Source organism: Trichosurus vulpecula, chromosome 4, assembly GCF_011100635.1.
Source record: "Trichosurus vulpecula isolate mTriVul1 chromosome 4, mTriVul1.pri, whole genome shotgun sequence".
Lineage (NCBI taxonomy): Eukaryota > Metazoa > Chordata > Mammalia > Diprotodontia > Phalangeridae > Trichosurus > Trichosurus vulpecula.
This window is the reverse complement of record NC_050576.1, coordinates 301,178,276-301,196,653: the sequence shown is the minus strand read 5'-3', so window position 1 is coordinate 301,196,653 and position 18,378 is coordinate 301,178,276. Positions and strand designations below refer to the sequence as shown.

General features: G+C 36.0%; 1 protein-coding gene across 4 annotated transcripts in view; it reads left to right on the top strand.

Moving 5' to 3' along the window:
* STRADB (STE20 related adaptor beta) overlaps positions 1 to 18,378 on the top strand; it is a 54,203-nt gene that overhangs the window by 33,397 nt on the left and 2,428 nt on the right. For all 4 annotated transcript variants that reach the window (XM_036753965.1, XM_036753966.1, XM_036753967.1 and 1 more), the window contains 7 exons: positions 1,056 to 1,158; positions 2,652 to 2,773; positions 3,222 to 3,330; positions 4,087 to 4,210; positions 8,890 to 9,061; positions 9,639 to 9,743; positions 16,472 to 16,716. In XM_036753965.1, coding sequence (XP_036609860.1) covers positions 1,056 to 1,158; positions 2,652 to 2,773; positions 3,222 to 3,330; positions 4,087 to 4,210; positions 8,890 to 9,061; positions 9,639 to 9,743; positions 16,472 to 16,716 — 980 coding nt within the window. The remainder of the gene's footprint in view (positions 1 to 1,055; positions 1,159 to 2,651; positions 2,774 to 3,221; positions 3,331 to 4,086; positions 4,211 to 8,889; positions 9,062 to 9,638; positions 9,744 to 16,471; positions 16,717 to 18,378) is intronic.

The window sequence follows — 18,378 nt, the reverse complement described above, 5'->3', positions numbered from 1 at the left end:
CTATCATCATTTCTTTCCCCACCCCCCACTTAATAGTATTTTATTTTTTCCAATTACATGTAAAGATAGTTTTCAGCATTCCCTTTTATAAGATTTTAAGTTCCAAGTATTATCATCATTATTTCTGGAGAAGATTGACAATAAATACTTGTAAATTGAATCCTGACCTTTGGAAGAAGATTAGAAAATATCTTTTCCTGAGGTAGTCTGTTAACTACTCCAAAGTTTAAAATATTTTCCTTACAGTTATTCATTCTGATATGAATTCATAGATGTGGGTAGGGATGGTGAGTTTGTTTAGTCTTGTATATAAATTCAAAGGAGACAGCATTTTTCTGGTTATTCATGTCATCCTCTCCCCTCAAAAGGGAGCCACCAACCATTGGTCTCTTTCTCCTAGTGGCACCAAGAGGATTCCCTTTATTTGCAAGTGACTTCAATAGCTCCTTCCTCAGTGGTCCTTTGCATAGGGGTGCTTCTTCAGAAGGGGTGCTTCTAATCATCCTTCATGAAAAGTGCCTCAGATCTGTTGTATAGCTCAAAAAGTACAGAATTTCTTCTCCTCTTTCTCTACAAGGTCCATAGTCCTGCCTATTGACTTTCAGTTCCCACTACTTCCTTAGACTGTCATTTTGACTTAATGATTTATTCTTCCTGTCTAAAATCTTTGTCCTTTTTAATAAGTTATAACACAGAAAGGCCTGTTTCAAACTCTAAAGAAGCACAAACAAACCATGTAGCTCATAGTCCTCTGTAGCAGTTTCTTTGAAGTCTGCATTATCTGCTGTCAACTAACAGGCCTTGGCTTCCCCTGGAAGCCCTTTTTGTAAATTGAAAAGAACTGTTCCTTTCCAATTTGTTAACTTCCAAATCTTTGTTAATAGTTAATGATTTGTAGTAAGGTGATACCTTCCTTCCCTCTCATAATACATTTAGAGGGCTTTTATTTTGAAGCCAAATTCTTCATATAATCAAGTGTGTGTTTTAATACATCTCAGTGACATAAATAAAGAACCAAGTCAATTTATCATTTTTTTAAAATCTTTTTTGTTTAGGTAGATGAGCCAACCTTCTCTTGGGTGCCTTCCTCTCCTGGAGGCAATGAAATGCCATTATGCACTTCTAATGTTTCTCATTATGAACTCCAAGTAGAAATAGGTAATAATTCTCAATCTCAGTGAATTTATCTATTCAAATATTATGCAAAATTTATTAAGTGCCTGCTATACATTAGTCATTACACTTGATGCATAAGGGAACATCAAGATGAAAATGCCACACCTTCAGTCTTCAAGACATTCAGCAGTCTAATGGGGATGTGTGACTAAATATATACAGTGAGGCATCCAAGTAAATATAAGAGATAAAAAGTGCTATCAGAGTTCAAAGGCAGAGGGTACCATGTAAGACTTTGTGGAAAATGTAGCATTTTAAGCTGGACCTTAAGCAATGGATATAATTTCTACTGGTAGAGCTGTGCGGGGAGGACATTGCTAGTTGTAAGGAACAGTATGCAATCTTTTCGAAGAAGAGAATAGTGTGGCTTGGCTGGAGCATAGGTTATATGAAAGGAAATAGTATAAAATAAGTTTGAGCCATATTTTAAAGGGTTTTAAATCCAACTGTGGAATAATAAATAGAGGGCTAGCCCCAAAGCCAGGCAGACCTAGATTGAAGTCCACATATTGACTGGGTAACAATGATCAAGTCGCTTCAACCTCTCAGTGTCCCAGGCAACTCTAATATTATAAATTGTAGAGTAGTTGCCATTCTACGGTGATAGAGGGGATCCCTTCACTGAGTATTCCCCATACCAATTAAAACAGAGATTTGGGTTAACCTCTTTCCCTCCTCCCAAAAATTACAAGAAAATATATTTTGCACTTTTAGGAAAAGTTATCGAAGAAATAACTTTTCATGGCGAAATTGTATTCAGCATATTTTATTTTTATATCATAATCATTCCCAAATATATCCTCCCTCTTCTCCCTACCTAATGAGCCCTCCCTTTTGATAACATTTAAAAAATAATTCAGCAAAAACAACACAATGACCTCATCTGAAAGTAGATATAACATTTCACATCTATTGTCTCCCACCTCCACAATGAAGGGAGAAAGTTAACTTTTCTCAACTCTTCTCAGAACCGCATCATTATTTGATAAATCATTAAGGAATTGGTCAATGAAAAATTTCTGGTTTTGAATCATTTGTTGATTGAATTTGACTATAGAATCTGCAGCAAAATTTTTACTTTGTTATCAGGTGAAGTAGATCTCAGCAATTTCAGATGAGGTCGTAAATGATCAGGAAAGAGTTTTAAAGGAAATGGACTTTTTGTTGTTGTGTCGTTACAGTCATATCCAACTCTCCATGAACCCATTTGGGGTTTTCTTGGCAAAGACACTGGATTGATTTGCCATTTTCTTCTGCAGCTCATTTTACAGATGAGGAAACTGAGGCAAACAGGGTTAAGTGACTTGCCCAGGGTCACCCAGCTAGTAAGTGTCTGAGGCCACATTTGAACTCAGAAAGATGTCCAGTACTCTATCTACTATGCCACCTAGCTGTCCCAAAATTGGACTTTCGAGAATGCTTTATAATGTTTTCATTAAATGAATTAAAACATCAGTTATTATATATGATTACAGGAAAAGGATTTGACAATTTAACTTCGGTCTACCTCGCACGGCATACTCCCAGTGGAACGTTAGTGACTATAAAAATTACAGACCTGGAAAATTGCTCTGAAGAACATTTGGAAGCTTTGCAGGTAAGACACCAAATTTCAAAGCTGATACACTTATCATAAGGTCTATCTGAAGAGATGCTAATAAGCAAGATTTGTTGGGGGAATGGGGTAGGTGTTTTCATTAGTTTTGGGAACTCCCACTGAGGAAAGTCCAAACTATTTTAGCTCTACAACTTATAGTCTAGGCACTGAGTGATTAGTTGATTTGCCCAAGTTCACATAACCAGTGTGCATCAGACTCCAGGTTTTCTTGGTTCCTGTACTCACACTAGGGACGAGTACAAATTTATGTATAAGATAATAACAGAAACAAAAGTTTCTGTTTAGCAAAATTGCGTTCTGTATCAGTAAATTTTAATACTATCCCACTGTGGGAATGGGATAATTTTTTAATAGTATCATTAATAGTAAACTTTCTAAATGTTAAAACTCTCTGTATCTTTTTTGTTGGCATTATGGAATCACCTAGAATGAAGTGACACTCTCTCACTTTTTCCGGCACCCGAACATTACAACATACTGGACAGTGTTCACAGCTGGCAGCTGGCTTTGGGTCATCTCTCCATTTATGGCTTATGGTAAGGATAGTGAGATGAGGAAACAAGAGATCTTATTACTTATACTCAGCTCTTTAATTATGTAAGAATGAGAAACATTTTGTATTTGTGATTTTTGTTGCTTTTCAAACATTTTTCTGTTGTGTCTGACTCTTTGTGACCTCATTTGGGGTTTTGGCAAAGATATGGTTTGCCATTTCCTTCTCCAGCTCACCTTACAGATGAGGAAACTGAGGCTAACACAGTTAAGTCAAAGAGTCACACAGCTAGCAAATGTCTGAGACCAGATTTGAACTCAGGAAGATGGGTCTTCTTAACTTAAGGCCCAGCTCTCTACCACTGCGTCACCTAGCTGCCCCATTTGTGGTTTAGCATGTACTTTTGTGGTCATAATTTTTTTTTAGTCATAATGTTTCTGGATATATAGTAGGCTATTGGGTTTGTCCATTGGACAAGAATGCTGGTGTGGGCATCAGTGAAAATTAGGTTGAAATCTAGTCAGAAACTACAGAGGTTTTTCTTTAAGGAGGGCTGAGACCTACAATTATATATTCACTCTGGACAAAAGAATTGTAGCCCTTTTCCAATCTTTTTCCTGCTCATCCATCAGGGTAGCTATGTATCAGTAACAAAAGAAGAGTCTGTTTAGAGAGTTTTAAAGGTAATTTTTCTTTCATTAGGAATATCTGGGCCTTGAAGAATAGCAAAATTTTTTGCGATTGATATGTTTACCTTTCAAATGTTTACCTAAATAAAGATTTGGGGGACTTCTTTCAGGTTCTGCAAGTCAACTCTTGAGGACTCACTTCCCTGAAGGAATGAGTGAAACTTTAATAGGAAACATTCTCTTCGGAGCAGTGAGAGGGTTAAACTATCTGCACCAAAATGGCTGTATTCACAGGTATTTCTACTCATTTGTATTTTACAGAAAACTTAGGAGATAAACCACTAGTAAAGCCTTTTGGATGGAGAAAATGAGAATAGAAAGGAGGGGCAGGAGACCAGGTAAATGGGAAAAGGGGGAGGGATCCAAAGATGCAATGGATGATAAATATATTGCTATATGGATGACTATTATATACTCCTATGCATATACTGCTACTAGGGCTCTCCCCCAAGGAGATCAAGTAAAGAGAAAAAGAATCTTTATCATAAAAAATATTTATAGCAGCTGTTTTTTAATGGCAAAGAATTGGAAACTGAAGGGATGCTCATTATTTGGGGAATGACTGAAAAAGTTAGGGTATATGAATATGATGGAATTCTATTGTTCTGTAAGAAATGATGAAGGAGATGGTTTCAGAAAAACCTGGGAAAGCTTGTATAAACTGATGCAAAATGAAGTGAGCAAAGCAAGAAGAACAATTTACACAATGATAGCAATATTGTAAAGATAATCAACTTTGAAAAGCTTCATAATTTTCATCAGCACAGTGACTCACCACAGTTCCAGAGAACTCATGATGAAATATGTTATTTACTTCCAGATAGAAAACTGATGAACTCAGAGTACAGACTGAATAATTTTTTTTCTTGCTTTTATTTTGAGGGTTGGGGAGCAGAGGAGGGGAAGATGTGTCTAATGCAGAAATTTGTTTTGCGTGACTATCCATATTTTAATAGGTTTTGTTTTTCTTGCCTTTTTATTCAGTGTGGAGGGCAGAGGAGGAAGGAGAAAAATTGGAACTGAAAAAAAAATAAATCTCTGTGCTTTTCTTAAAAAAAAAAAAGCAACAACAGTAACAACCAAACCCCCTGTATGCATTAACCTCAATGTCCAGGGAAGAGTTGCTCTAATAAATAGAATTTTCTGTTTAACAGTGTTTCTCAACTGCTCATGGTAGTCATTGCTTCCCTTTCTCAGTGGAGATCTGTCCAAGAGGGCTTTAAATTACAAGGAAAGTGAGAAGGAAAAAAAAAACTGTCCAAATCCGTCTGCTAAGCCAGCTACAAAGATCAACAGATATGATATAGAAAAATGGCAGTAGGGCTATAATAATACTCATGGCCTGAGATGTCTATACAGAAACTAGAGACCTTAATACCGAATGTAAATTTAACATCGCAGGTGTCAGTAAGACTTGGTGGCATGTGACTCGGGGATGGAATATTGCAGCAGGATGTTTATCCTCGAATTAAAAAAAAACAGAATAAATATGAAGCATAATGGTTTAATTCACTTATATTCTGAAGATCCATATTCAAATTCTGGTTCTGCTTAATCATATCTGTATAACTTTGGTATCATGAAATATAGATATCATGTAATTCAGCTCAACAAACCTTTATTAAATGCCTGCTATATGTAAAATCACCATGCTAGAGATCCTAGGGATACAGAGACAAAAAGGAATTTATATGTTAGTAGATGTCACTGGACCTGATTTCTATGAAATAAAGGAGTTGGATCAGTGTAAAATTCTACAATTCTACTACATTAGATAAGAAATAATATCATACATGAAAACAATACAGTACTTTGAGGAAATCTGTAAACTAGAATGGACAAACATGATGGAGAACCTTTGAAAGAGATCAGTGGGAAGAGAAACAAAAAATTGTAATGTATGCTGTGTTGTGCTTGGCCAGAAGGTGACACGTTCTGGAAGCAGATCACAGAGCTCTTATGAAGAGCTGATTTATATTGTGATATTGACGGAACACTTAATTGTGCAGAGATCTGCTGGAATGTTCTTCTACAGGCAGAACAGTGGAAAAAATCTATTTGAGGGGAGTTTATCATTTTTTCTTTCAAAAGACAGCAGTGAAGGGAACTGCTAGTCTGGAATGAATGCTAGATTTTGAGAACAGGTTTGAGAGTTGAGTGAAGGAATAGAAAGACTCCAGTAGCCCAGATTCTGTACAGTTTTGCTCAAGATGGGTGGCCCCTTTTCAAGAACAATATTCTGATGAAACACAAGTGATCCTGAAGCCTAAGGAAAGGAAAAACTACCAATGTAGTTTTACAACAACAAACTTAGATTTTTAAAAAGACATGGACAAAGTATAAAAGCCCGAGTGTAACTGAGGACTGCCATAGAAAAATAACAATCTAAGATCACACCAAGAGGATGAAAGCCAGTGCCAATAGGAATCTGGCAGTGAATGCTAAGAGCCATGAAAAGGAGGAAGACCAGTTCTTAGGAGTGGATGAGATGGTGATAACAGATAGGAGGAGGAAGACAGAACTACTCAATTCTTATTTTCCTTCTGTTTTCTCTACCATTGAGAATGCCCTTCAGACTGGGGAATATTTTAAAAAAAACTGATTAAAGAGAATTTAAATCAAAATTGAGTGAGAAGGAGGAGAAGGTATCTTGCTACCTTAAGTGAATTCAAGTCAACATCCCCAGACAAACTACATCTCAGATTACTGGCAATACCCACCCCCAGTCAATAAACTCCAGTGTCTTTCTATTACTTCCAGGATAAAATGTGTTCAAAGCCTTTTATAATATGCCTGTGTCACTTCCCTGCCTCCCCCCCCCCATTTCTAAGTCATTCTCCACACTGCGGCCAAAGGGATTATCCCAAAGCTGCTGCAGCTGCTGTTGTTTCTCTTCCTCCCCCTTCCGCTCCACTCCTCCAGATCTCCCCCCACTCCTTCCCTCCTCCTCCTCCTCCTCCTTCTTCTTGTCCTTTCTGCCTCTACGTTATCTTTTGTGTCCCTCTTCTTCTTTCCACTTACATAGCCACAGCTCTGGTTCAGACCCTCATCACTTCCTGCCTGGAATACTGCAGTCACATTTTAATTGGCCTTCTTGCTTCTGAAAGCTCTTAGTGTTGTCGTCGTTCTTCCTCCCCCTCCTCCAGCTCCTCTCCTCACTTCCTCCCCACCGCCTCCTGCTCCTTCCCCTCTTCTTCTTGAAGAAAACCAGGTCTGCCCATGTCCTTCCTCTACTGCTCAGCAAACTACAGTGACTCTCTGTTGCTTCTAGGATCAAATATAAGCTTTTCTGTTAGCCTTTAAAGCTCTTCACAACCTGGCCTCAGCCTACCTTCCCAACCTTTTTAAAGTTTGTTCTTCTTTGTGGTCCAGCCATATTAGCCTTTCTGTCCCTGACGTGGAACTCCATCTCCTGGCTCCAGACCTTCGCACTGGTTGCTTCCCATGTTTGGAATGCACTTCTTCCTCATCTCTGCCTCTTATAATCAATCCCTTGTTTGCTTCAAAACTCTGCTCAAGTGATACTTTCTTACATGAAGATTTTCTTGACCTCTCAGCTGCAAATACTGTACACCCCCCAAAAATTTACCTTGTTTTTATTTTGTATATACTTATTTACATACATATTGTCTCCAGATAGAATGTAAACTCCTTGAGTTCAACAACAACAGAGAGACGTACTTGATAACCAAAAAATAACCTATGGATCAAGAGTCACTGATGCAATCATTAAGCTATGTGTCTCACCAGTGGCTCCAAGAAGCTGTAGCATGTGCAGTGGCCACACCGCAGTAAAACTATCTCAGCAGATGGTTAAACCAGATGAAGGGCGACTGACAGGCTGGAAACCCATTGATGAGTTAGGGGGTGTCTACCCCGAGCATGTGAAGACTTCCTCCAGTGGAATGATTAGATAAGAACAATTTGTTCCCATGGCCATGAAGGTGGCTGAAGTAGGGGCTGTGGAGCACTTAGAGCTTGGTCAGATAGCCAAGATGCCAAGGTCATTCACTGCATCCTGGGCCATCCCAAGTCATCCTGATTTTTGTCTTGCCACTGGACTTCAATGACTCAGGAATAGAGAATGAGGCTGATGATTTTGTGCAACTCTGCCTCACAAGTCCATTTCATGTACAAGTCAAGATGTTACCCTGTGATATCATTGATCTGCTTTGAAAATGAAGGACAAAAAACAACAAGCTCCTTGAGGGTGGGAATTGTTTCATTTTTGTTTTTCTGTCTCTCGTACCTTTTACAGTGCCAGGCATTTAATAAACAGTTTTTTGATTTATATGTTAAGCAGAGATTTTATACAAGAGAATCTTCTTTGATTTAGAAAGTAAATTATGAGGGGCTTTAAGTATATGAAAAAATTACAGAATTTTATTTTGAAACTTAATTGCCACAAATAAAATTTTATTTAAGCACAGAAGTTTTTAAAATTTTTTCCACAAACTATTTTTGCTGGTATCCTGAACAACAAAAGCAGTAATTTTACTTCATTTTTTGTTTTATAAAAAATCTATGAATTTCAAACTTCTTGACTTCAATATATGTGACCTATTATTATATAATAAACCAGATGGAAGGATTTAGAAATAATTTGTCATTTATGTGTGTTTGTGTATTTGTAGCATCATACTACAAATTCTCTATAGACTTTAATTTCTAAGCACATGTAAATAACTTGCTGACTAAAGTAGTTTCCTGGAGAATTAAGTATTTAACAGTATCAGCTTTGATTAGAGCATTTATCTACATAATCAGCATGGATAATTAACAAAAATATAATCTAGTATCCAAATTTGAACAAAAGGTGCCTTTTGAGTTACATTAAAGCTATAATATAATAACTGATTTTTATTCCCTTTGTCAATTTCTTCATACTTGTTATTGGCACATTTTTGTTTTAGGAGTATTAAAGCCAGTCACATCTTGATTTCTGGAGATGGCCTTGTGTGTCTCTCTGGCCTGTCCCGTCTCTACAGTTTGGTTAACCATGGGCAAAGGTCTAAAGCTGTGTATGATTTTCCCCCATTCAGTACATCAGTTCATCCTTGGCTGAGTCCAGAACTACTAAGACAGGTCAGAAATAACTGCTTCAAATTTATTATCCACATTTCTTTTAACATCTTAGTTTGTGCAGAAGAAAATTATACCCTTGTAAACTAGATCAGCTGCTATTTTTCCTTTTTAAAAAATAATGTATCATAATAATATATTTAAAATTTGTTGTTCAGTTTCAGTCACATCTGACTCTTCATGATCCCATTTGGAGTTTTCTTGACTAAGACACTGGAGTGATTTGCCATTTCTTTCTCCAGATCATTTTACAGATGAGGAACTGAGACAAAGAGGGTTAAATGACTTGACCAGGGCCACACAGCTATTGAGTGTCTGAAGCCAGATTTGAATTCAGGAGTTGCTGATTCTGAGCCAGGCACTCTATCCACTGTACCACTTAACTGCCCTATTTTTTAAAAATAAAATATTTTAAAAATAATTTATACTATGGACTGAGTGCACCCTGATTTAGTAGAATTTTATTTCTGTGTGTTTCTGTTTTGTCTTCTTTTTGACTTTTTTAGATGGTACAGTTTAGTTATATTGATACATTTAGTTACTGCTAACATATTGACTGCACATTACTTTTGTTCTACAGGATTTATATGGGTATAATGTGAAGTCAGATATTTATAGTGTTGGCATTACAGCATGTGAATTAGCCAATGGGCAGGTACCTTTCCAAGATATTCATCGGACTCAGGTAAACATTATTAAACTCTCCTCAGAACTACTCTCTCTTCATCAGATGCCTTATACTCTAAATAGCTTCTATTATATATATTTTTTAAAAATAGCCCAAGGTTGATTCTGTAATTCCACAGAAATGATACTGCACTTATTTTTAAAGAAGGAACATTTTTGGGGGAGTGGAGCCAAGATGGTGGATTAAAGAAAGGCAATCACCTGAACTCTCCCAACAACATTAAAATAATGCCTCCAAATGAATTCTAGAGCAGCAGAACCAACAAAAGGATGGATGAAACAATTTTCCAGCCTAAGACAACTTACAAGGTCAGCAGAAAATGTCTGTCTCACCAGGGTAAGAGTATGGCTTAGTCCAATGTAGTCCAGCAGAGGCTGCCCCTGGCAAGGCAGCAGTGAGGTCCCAGTCCCCTGCACCAGATAGCCAGTAGTGGCCCATGCCCACCTGGTTCAAGCCAGCAGCAGGCCTTGAATAGGCAGCAGCAGCTTCTGGAGATCTCAGCCCACAGACATTGAGTGGGTCAGACAGCTGATCAGACAGAAATTACAGGAGATCTTTCGCTGGCACTGAGTACAGGACTGTTGCCTTACCTATATGTAGTTCTAGGTCAGTCTCACAGTGAAAAAGAGGACTGACAGGAGTAGGGATGCTAGTCACAGTTCCAGAGTAGAAAAGAGTGCTTGTGGTCACTCACAGACATAGTACAGGCCAGGAGAGCACTGATCATACCTACATATCACCTTGGACAAACCAAAACTTACAGATCTCCAGAACTAAATGTGAACACAGCAGCATTAAAATCCTTAAGCTTGAGATAGCGCCACCTGCACCTTGGGAGCAGACCTCAAGTTTACGATAAAGTTAAAAGTCATGAAAAAGCCTGGAAAAATTAGCAAACATCAAAAAAAGAACCTGACCATAGGAAGTTACTATGGTGATAGGGAAGATCAAAACACAGACTCAGAAGAAGAAAATTATGTCATAGCAGCTACATGCAAAGCCCCAAAGAAAAACTTGAATTGGTCCCAAACCCTTGGAAGAACTCAAAAAGGATTTTAAAAATCAAGAGAGACAGAGGAAAAATGGGGAAAAGAAATGAAACTGATGTAAGAGTCACCAGCTTGGTAAAGAAGACACAAAAAAATACTGAATAAAATAACATCTTAAAAAACAGAATAAGCCAAATGGCAAACTAGGCACAAAAAATCCACTGAAGAAAAGAACACCTTAAAAAGTAGAATTGGCCAAATGGAAAAGGAGGTACAAAGGGTCACTAAAGAAAATCATTCCTTAAAAATTAGAATTAACCAAGTGGAAGCTAATGACTTCATGTGGCATCAAGAAACAATAAAAAGTCAAAAGAATGAAAGAATAGAAGAAAATATGAAATATCTCATTGGAGAAATAACTGATCTGGAAACTAGATTTAAGAATTATTGGAGTACCTGAAAGCCATGATCAAAAAAAGAGTGTAGACATCCTATTTCAAGAAATTATCAAGGAAAAACTGCCCAGGTATCCTAGAACCAGAGGGTAAAATAGAAATTGAAAGAATCTACCAATCCCAAAGTGATCCCAAATACTCCCAGGAATATTGTAGCCAAATTTCATAACTCCTAGTTCAAGAAGAAAATGCTGCAAACAACCAGAAAGAAATAATTCAAATAGTATGGAGCCACAGTCAGGATAACACAAGATTTAGCAGTTTCTACATTAAAGGATCTGAGGGCTTGGAATACGATATTACAGAAGGCAAAGGAGCTAGGATTCCAACCAAGAATCACCTACCCAGTAAAACTTGAATATAATTTAATGAAATAAAGAACTTTCAAGTATTCCTGATGAAAAGGCCAGAGCCGAATAGAAAATCTGACATCCAGACACAAGATTCAAGAGAAGCATGAAAAGGTAAACAGAAAAGAGAAATAATAAAGAATTTAATAAGGTTAAACTGTTTACGTATTACATAGAAAGATGATACTTGGAATTAAAAGGAGTAGACATAGGGGGCCTAGGTGTGAATTGGCTATGATGGGATGATAAAAAAAATTAATGGTTGAGAAAAAGGGATGTACTGGGAGAAGTGGTAAGGGAGAAATACAATGGAATAAATTACATAAAAGAGACATGAAAGAGCTTTTACAGTGGAGGGGAAGATAATAGGATGGGAGGCAATTAGCTCGAAGCAGGAATAACACACATTCAGTTGGGTACAGAAATCTGTCTCACCTTATGGGAACATAAGAAGAGAGGGGGACAAGGAAAGGGGGCACTGATACAATTTAGGGCAGATTGGAGGAGATGGTGGTCAGAAGCAAAACAATTTTGATAAGGGACAGGGTGAAAGGAGAGAGAGAAGAATAAATGAGAGAGAGCAGGCTGGAGGAAAGTAAACAGTTAATAATCATAACTGTGAATGGGATGAACTCACCCATAAAATGAAAACAGATAGCAGAATTGATTAAAAACTAGAATCCTGCAGTATGTTGCTTAAAAGAAACATACTTGAATCAGAGAGACACACACAGAGTAAAGGTAAAGTGCTGGAGGCGAATCTTATACATCAACTGAAGTAAAAAAAAAAGTAGGGGTAACAATCATGGTCTCAAAAGCAAAAATCTAATTAGAAGAGTTAAAAAGGGAAACTACATTTGGCTAAAACATACCATAGACAATGAAGTTATATCAGCACTAAACATAGATACATCAAATCATATAGCATCCATATTCTTAAAGAAAAAGTTAACTGAGTTGAAGGAGGAAATAGTAAAACCATACTAGTCAGGGACCTCAGCTTTCCCCTTTTAGAACTAGATAAATTTTGTAAAAAAATAAAGAAGTAAAAAATAAGTAGAATTTTAGACAAGTTAGGTAGGACACCTGGAAAAAATTGAATGGGAATAGAAAAGAATATACTTTTTTCTCAGCAGTACATAGCATCTACACAAAAATTGACCATTTATTAGGGCATAAAAACCTCACAACCAAATGCAGAAAAGCAGAACTATTAAATGCATCCTTTTAATATTATAGTACAATAAAAATTACATTCAATAGAGGGCTTTGGAAATGTAGATTAAAAATTAATTGGAAACTAATCTTAAAAGAATGAGTGGGTCAAAGAACAAATCATAGAAACAATAATTTCATTAAAGAGGATAACAGCAATGAGACAACATACCAAAATTTATGAGATGCAGTCAAAGAAGTACTTAAGGAAAATTTTATATTTCTAAATGCTTACATCAGTAAAATAGAGAAAAATCAGATCAACAAATTGGGCGTTCAAATAAAAAAACTAGAAAAAGTACAAATTTTTAAAATCTCCAGTTAAATACCAAAATAGAACTCCTGAAAATCAAAGGGGACCTTACTAAAATTGAAAGTAAGAAAACATTAAACTAATAAATAAAGCTAGGAGCTGGTTTTTATGGGGAAAAAACACAATATAAACAAACCATTGAATAATTTGATTAAAAAGAAAAGAAACCAAATTACTGCTATCAAAAATGAGTTTACTACGAATGAAGATGAAATTAAAGCACTCATTCGGAGTTGTTTTGCCCAATTACATGCCAATAAATCTGACGATTTAAGTGAAATGGATATGTACAAAATATAAATTGCCCAGATTAACAGAAGAGGAAATAGATTACTTAAATAACCTGTCTTAGAGAAAGAAATCGAACAAGCCATCGATGAACTTGCTGAGAAAAAATTTCCCAAACCAGATGGATTCACAAGTGAATTCTATCAAATATTTAAAAACAATTAATTCCAACATTATGTAAACTGTTTAGGAAAATAGGCAAAGAAGTCCTTTCAAGTTCCTTTTACAACACAGATATGGTGCAGATACTTAAACCAGGAAGAGCAAAAACAGAGAAAGAAAGCTATAGACCAACTTCCCTAGTGAATATTGATACAAAAATTGTAAATAAAATGCCAACAAGGAGATTACAATAACATATCACAGTGATCATACTCTGTGACTGGGTGGGATTTTTACCAGGAATGCTGGGCTAGTTCAATATTTGGAAGACTCAGTGTAATTGACTATCAAAAACAAAACCAATGGAAATCATATGATTACCTCAGTTGATGTAGAAAAAGCTTTTGACAAAATACAATAGTCACTCCTATTAAAAACATGAGAAAGCATAGGAATAAATGGAACTTTCCTTAAAATGAGAAATGATATCTATCTAAAACCATCAGCAAACATTATCTGTAATAGAGATAAGCTAGAAGCCTTCCCAGTAAGATCAGGGGTAAAGCAAGGCTGCCCACTAGCACCACTATTATTCAATATTGTACTAGAAATGCTATCTCTAGCAATAAGAAAAGAAAAAGAAATTGAAGGACTTTGAATAGGCAGTAAGGTAATGAATTATCACTATGCAAATGATATGATGGAATACTTAGCCAACTAAAAAACTAGTTAAAATAATTAACAGTTTTAACAAGGTTGCAGGACATAAAATAAACCCATGTAAACTATCAGCACTTCTCAATATTACAAAGTCCAGCAACAAGAGATAGAGAAATTCCATATAAAATAACTCTAGACAATATACAATACTTGGGAGTCTACCTGCCGAGAAAAACCCAGGAACTATTTGAACACAATTACAAGACACTTTTCGTGCAAAGTCAGATCTGAACAATTGGTAAAATATTAATTTCTCATGAATGGGCTGAGCCAATATAATAAAAATGACAGTTCTACCTAAATTAATTTATTTATTTGGTGTCATACCAATTAAACTACCAAAAATTTATTTTATAGAGCTAGAAAAGACAATAATAGAATTCATCTGGAAGAACAAAAAGGCAAGAATATTAAAGGAATTAATGGGGGGAAAAGTGAAAGAAGGCACCCTAGCCACACCAGATCTCAAACTATTATAAAGTGATAATCATCAAAACAATCTGGTATTGGCTAAGAAATAGAGTGGTAGATCAGTGGAATAGATTAGATACACAATACATTGTAGTAAATGACCATAGTAATCTAGTGTTTGATAACCCCAAAGATCCAAGATTTTGGGACAAGAACTTACTATTTGATAAAAAAAAACTGCTGGGAAAACTGGCAGAAATTAGGTACAGATTAACATCTTACACTGTATACCAAGACAAGGTCAAAATGGGTGCATGATTTAGATATAAAACGTGATAATAAGCAAATTATAGAGCATTGAAAATTTTACTTGTCAGATCTTTGAAGAAGAGAAGAATTTATGACCAAACAAGAGATAGAGAGTGTTGTGAGATGTAAAATGAATGTTTTTGATTGTTAAATTAAAAAGGGTTTGCACAAACAAAACCAATGCAGCCAAAATTAGAAGGCAAGCAGAAAGCTGGGGAAAATTTTTACAGCAAGTGTCTCTGATAAAGGCCTCATTTTTCAATTATATAGGGAAACTGAGTCAGATTTATAAGATACATGTCATTCTCCAATTGATAAATGGTCAAAGGATATGAAGTTTTCAGATGAAGAAATCAAAGATGTCTATAGTCATATGAAGAAAAATCTCTAAATCACTCTTGATTAGAGATATGCAAATTAAAACAACTCTGAGGTGCAGTCTTGTACCTATCAGATTGGTTATAATATAACAGAAAAGGGAAATGATAAATATTGAAGGGGGTGTGGGAAAATTGGGACACTAATGCACTGCTGGTGAAATTGTGAACTAATCCAGCCACTCTGGAGAGCAATTTGGAACTATGCCCAAAGGCATATAAATCTGTGAATACCCTTTGACCCAATAATACTACTACCAGGTCTGTATACCAGAGAGATTTGTTAAAAAATATTTATAGCAGCTGTTTTTGTGGTGGCAAAGAATTGAAAATTGAGGGATTGTCCATCAGTCGGGGATAGGATGAACAAATTATGGTGTGTGATTGTAATTGGCCTTCCCTTCATATTAGAGAAGAAATTTGAATTTTTTCTTTTTACTATACCTTATTGTAAATTTTTACTGTACCTTGTAAATTTTTACCGTACCTGTAATTTTGGGTTAAATATTTGATCATTGGCCCTGTGCAGTCTGTTGCCCTTCGTGTGGTTATCTGCGACTTCCACAAAACTCCCCCAAAATTACCATTTAATTTCTTATGCTGACCCACGATACAGCCAAACAACAGTGGGGAAAGTCACAATGTAGAAAAAGGGATAACTATACTATTGTGCTATAAGCACAAGCAGGATGCTTTCAGAAAAACCCAGGAAAACTTGTATGAACTGATGCAAAGTGAAATGAGCAGAACCAGGAGGGCACTGTATATAGTAGCAGCAGTTATCATGCAGTGATCCACTGTGAATGACTTAGCTATTCTCAGCCATACAGTGATCCAAGATGATTGCAAAGGATTCATAATGAAAAATGCTATCCACCTCCAGAGAAAGAACTGATGGCATCTGAATGCAGAACAAAGCATACTATTTTTCACTTTATTTTTTTCACAATTTTTTTTGGGCAGGGCTCCATGTTTCACAAAATAACCACTATGGAAATATGTTTTGCATTATTGCACATTTATAACCTATATCAGATAGTTTGACATCTCAGGGAGGGGTCAGGGAAAAGGGAGAAATTTTGGAACTCAAAATTTTTATAAAAACGAATGTGAAAAATTGTTTTTATATGTAATTGGAAAAAATAAAATATTAAAAAAGGAACATTTTATCTGAGTGAAAATTTTCTTTCTCCTAGATGCTGTTACAAAAACTTAAAGGTTCTCCTTCCTGCCCACTGGATAAAAATGCATCCCTTCAAGCAGAATCCAGATTAAAAAACTCCCGCTCTGGTGTAGACTCTGGAATTGGAGAAAGTGTGCTAGTTTCAAGCCTGACACGCACAGTGACCAGTGACAGACTGCAGACTCCTTCCTCAAAAACTTTTTCTCCTGCTTTCCATAGTTTGGTTGAACTATGTTTGCAACAAGACCCTGAAAAAAGGTAATAATGATTGTATCTAAAAGAGAAAATATACTTGTTTCGCATAAATCAGGAAGATCTTCCTATTCAGATGAGCTTAGATTCCTTATTCTGAGAAACCAAACTTTTAATTTAATTAAATATAACCTTTTGTATCCAAGCAGCCAGTATCTAGTATCAACACAAAAATATATAAAACCAAATTATTCTGCTGCCATGGAAAAGCTACTGTACTAGGAGCCACAAGAACTGAGTTCAAATCCAGGCTTTGCTACGTACCATTCACATGACTTATCAAGTCACTTAACCTCATTAAAGCCTCAATTTCCTTAGCTGTAAAATGGAGATAATTATGCCCGCCTTCCATAGGTGAGCTGGGTTGATAAAGTGAGAATAATATGTTAAAATGTTTTGAAAAATATAAAGTGCTATGTAAAGATAATGGTGGTATTTTTTTTTATATTAACTCATTCCTTCTTACCTCCTCTCTTCCCCTCTGCTGAAAAAACTTTTTCTTGCCTCTTTTATGTGAGATGATTTACTCCATTCTACCTCTCCCTTTCTCCTTCTCCCAGTACATTCCTCTCACCCCTTAATTTTATTTTTAGATATCATCTCTTCATATTTAACTCACCCTATGCCCTCTGTCTATATATAATATATGTGCACACACACACGCACACACACACACACACACACAGACAAAATGTATGTATCTATCCAACTACCCTAATACTGAGAAAGGTCTCATGAGTTACAAATATTATCTTTCCATGTAGGAATGTAAACAAAACGGTTCAACTTTAGTAAGTCCCTTATGATTTCTCTTTCCTGTTTACCTTTTCATGCTTTTTCTTGAGTCTTGTATTTGAAAGTCAGATTTTCTATTCAGCTCTGGTCTTTTCATCAAGAATGCTTGAAAGTCCTCTATTTCATTGAATATAAATTTTTCCCCCTGAAGGATTATACTCAGTTATGCTGGATAGGTGTTTCTTGGTTTTAATCCTAGCTCCTTTGACCTCTGGAATATCACATTCCAAGCCTTCAGATCCCTTAATGTAGAAGCTGTTAAATCTTGTGTTATCCTGATTGTCTTTCCACAATACTTAAATTGTTTCTTTCTGGCTGCTTGCAATATTTTCTCCTTGATCTGGGAACTCTGGAATTTGGATTCAATATTCCTAGGAGTTTTCCTTTTGGGATCTCTTTCATGAAGTGATCAGTGGATTCTTTCAATTTCTATTTTACCTTCTGGTTCTAAAATATCAGGGCAGTGTTCCTTGATAATTCCTTGAAAGATGTTATCTAGGCTCTTTTTTTGATCATGGCTTTCAGGAAGTCCAATAATTTTTAATTTTTAAATTATCTCTCCTGGATCTATTTTCCAGGTCAGTTGTTTTTCCAATGAGATATTTCACATTGTCTTCTATTTTTTCATTCTTTTAGTTCTGTTTTATAATTTCTTGATTTCTCATTAAATCATTAGCTTCCATTTGTTCCATTTTAATTTTTAAGGAATTATTTTCTTCAGTGAGCTTTTGGACCTCCTTTTCCATTTGGCCAATCCTGCTTTTTAAGGCATTCTTCTCCTTACTGGCTTTTTGGATTTTTTTTTTGCCATTTGGGTTAGTCTGTTTTTTAAAGTGTTATTTTCTTCTGTATTTTTTGGGTCTCCTTTACCAA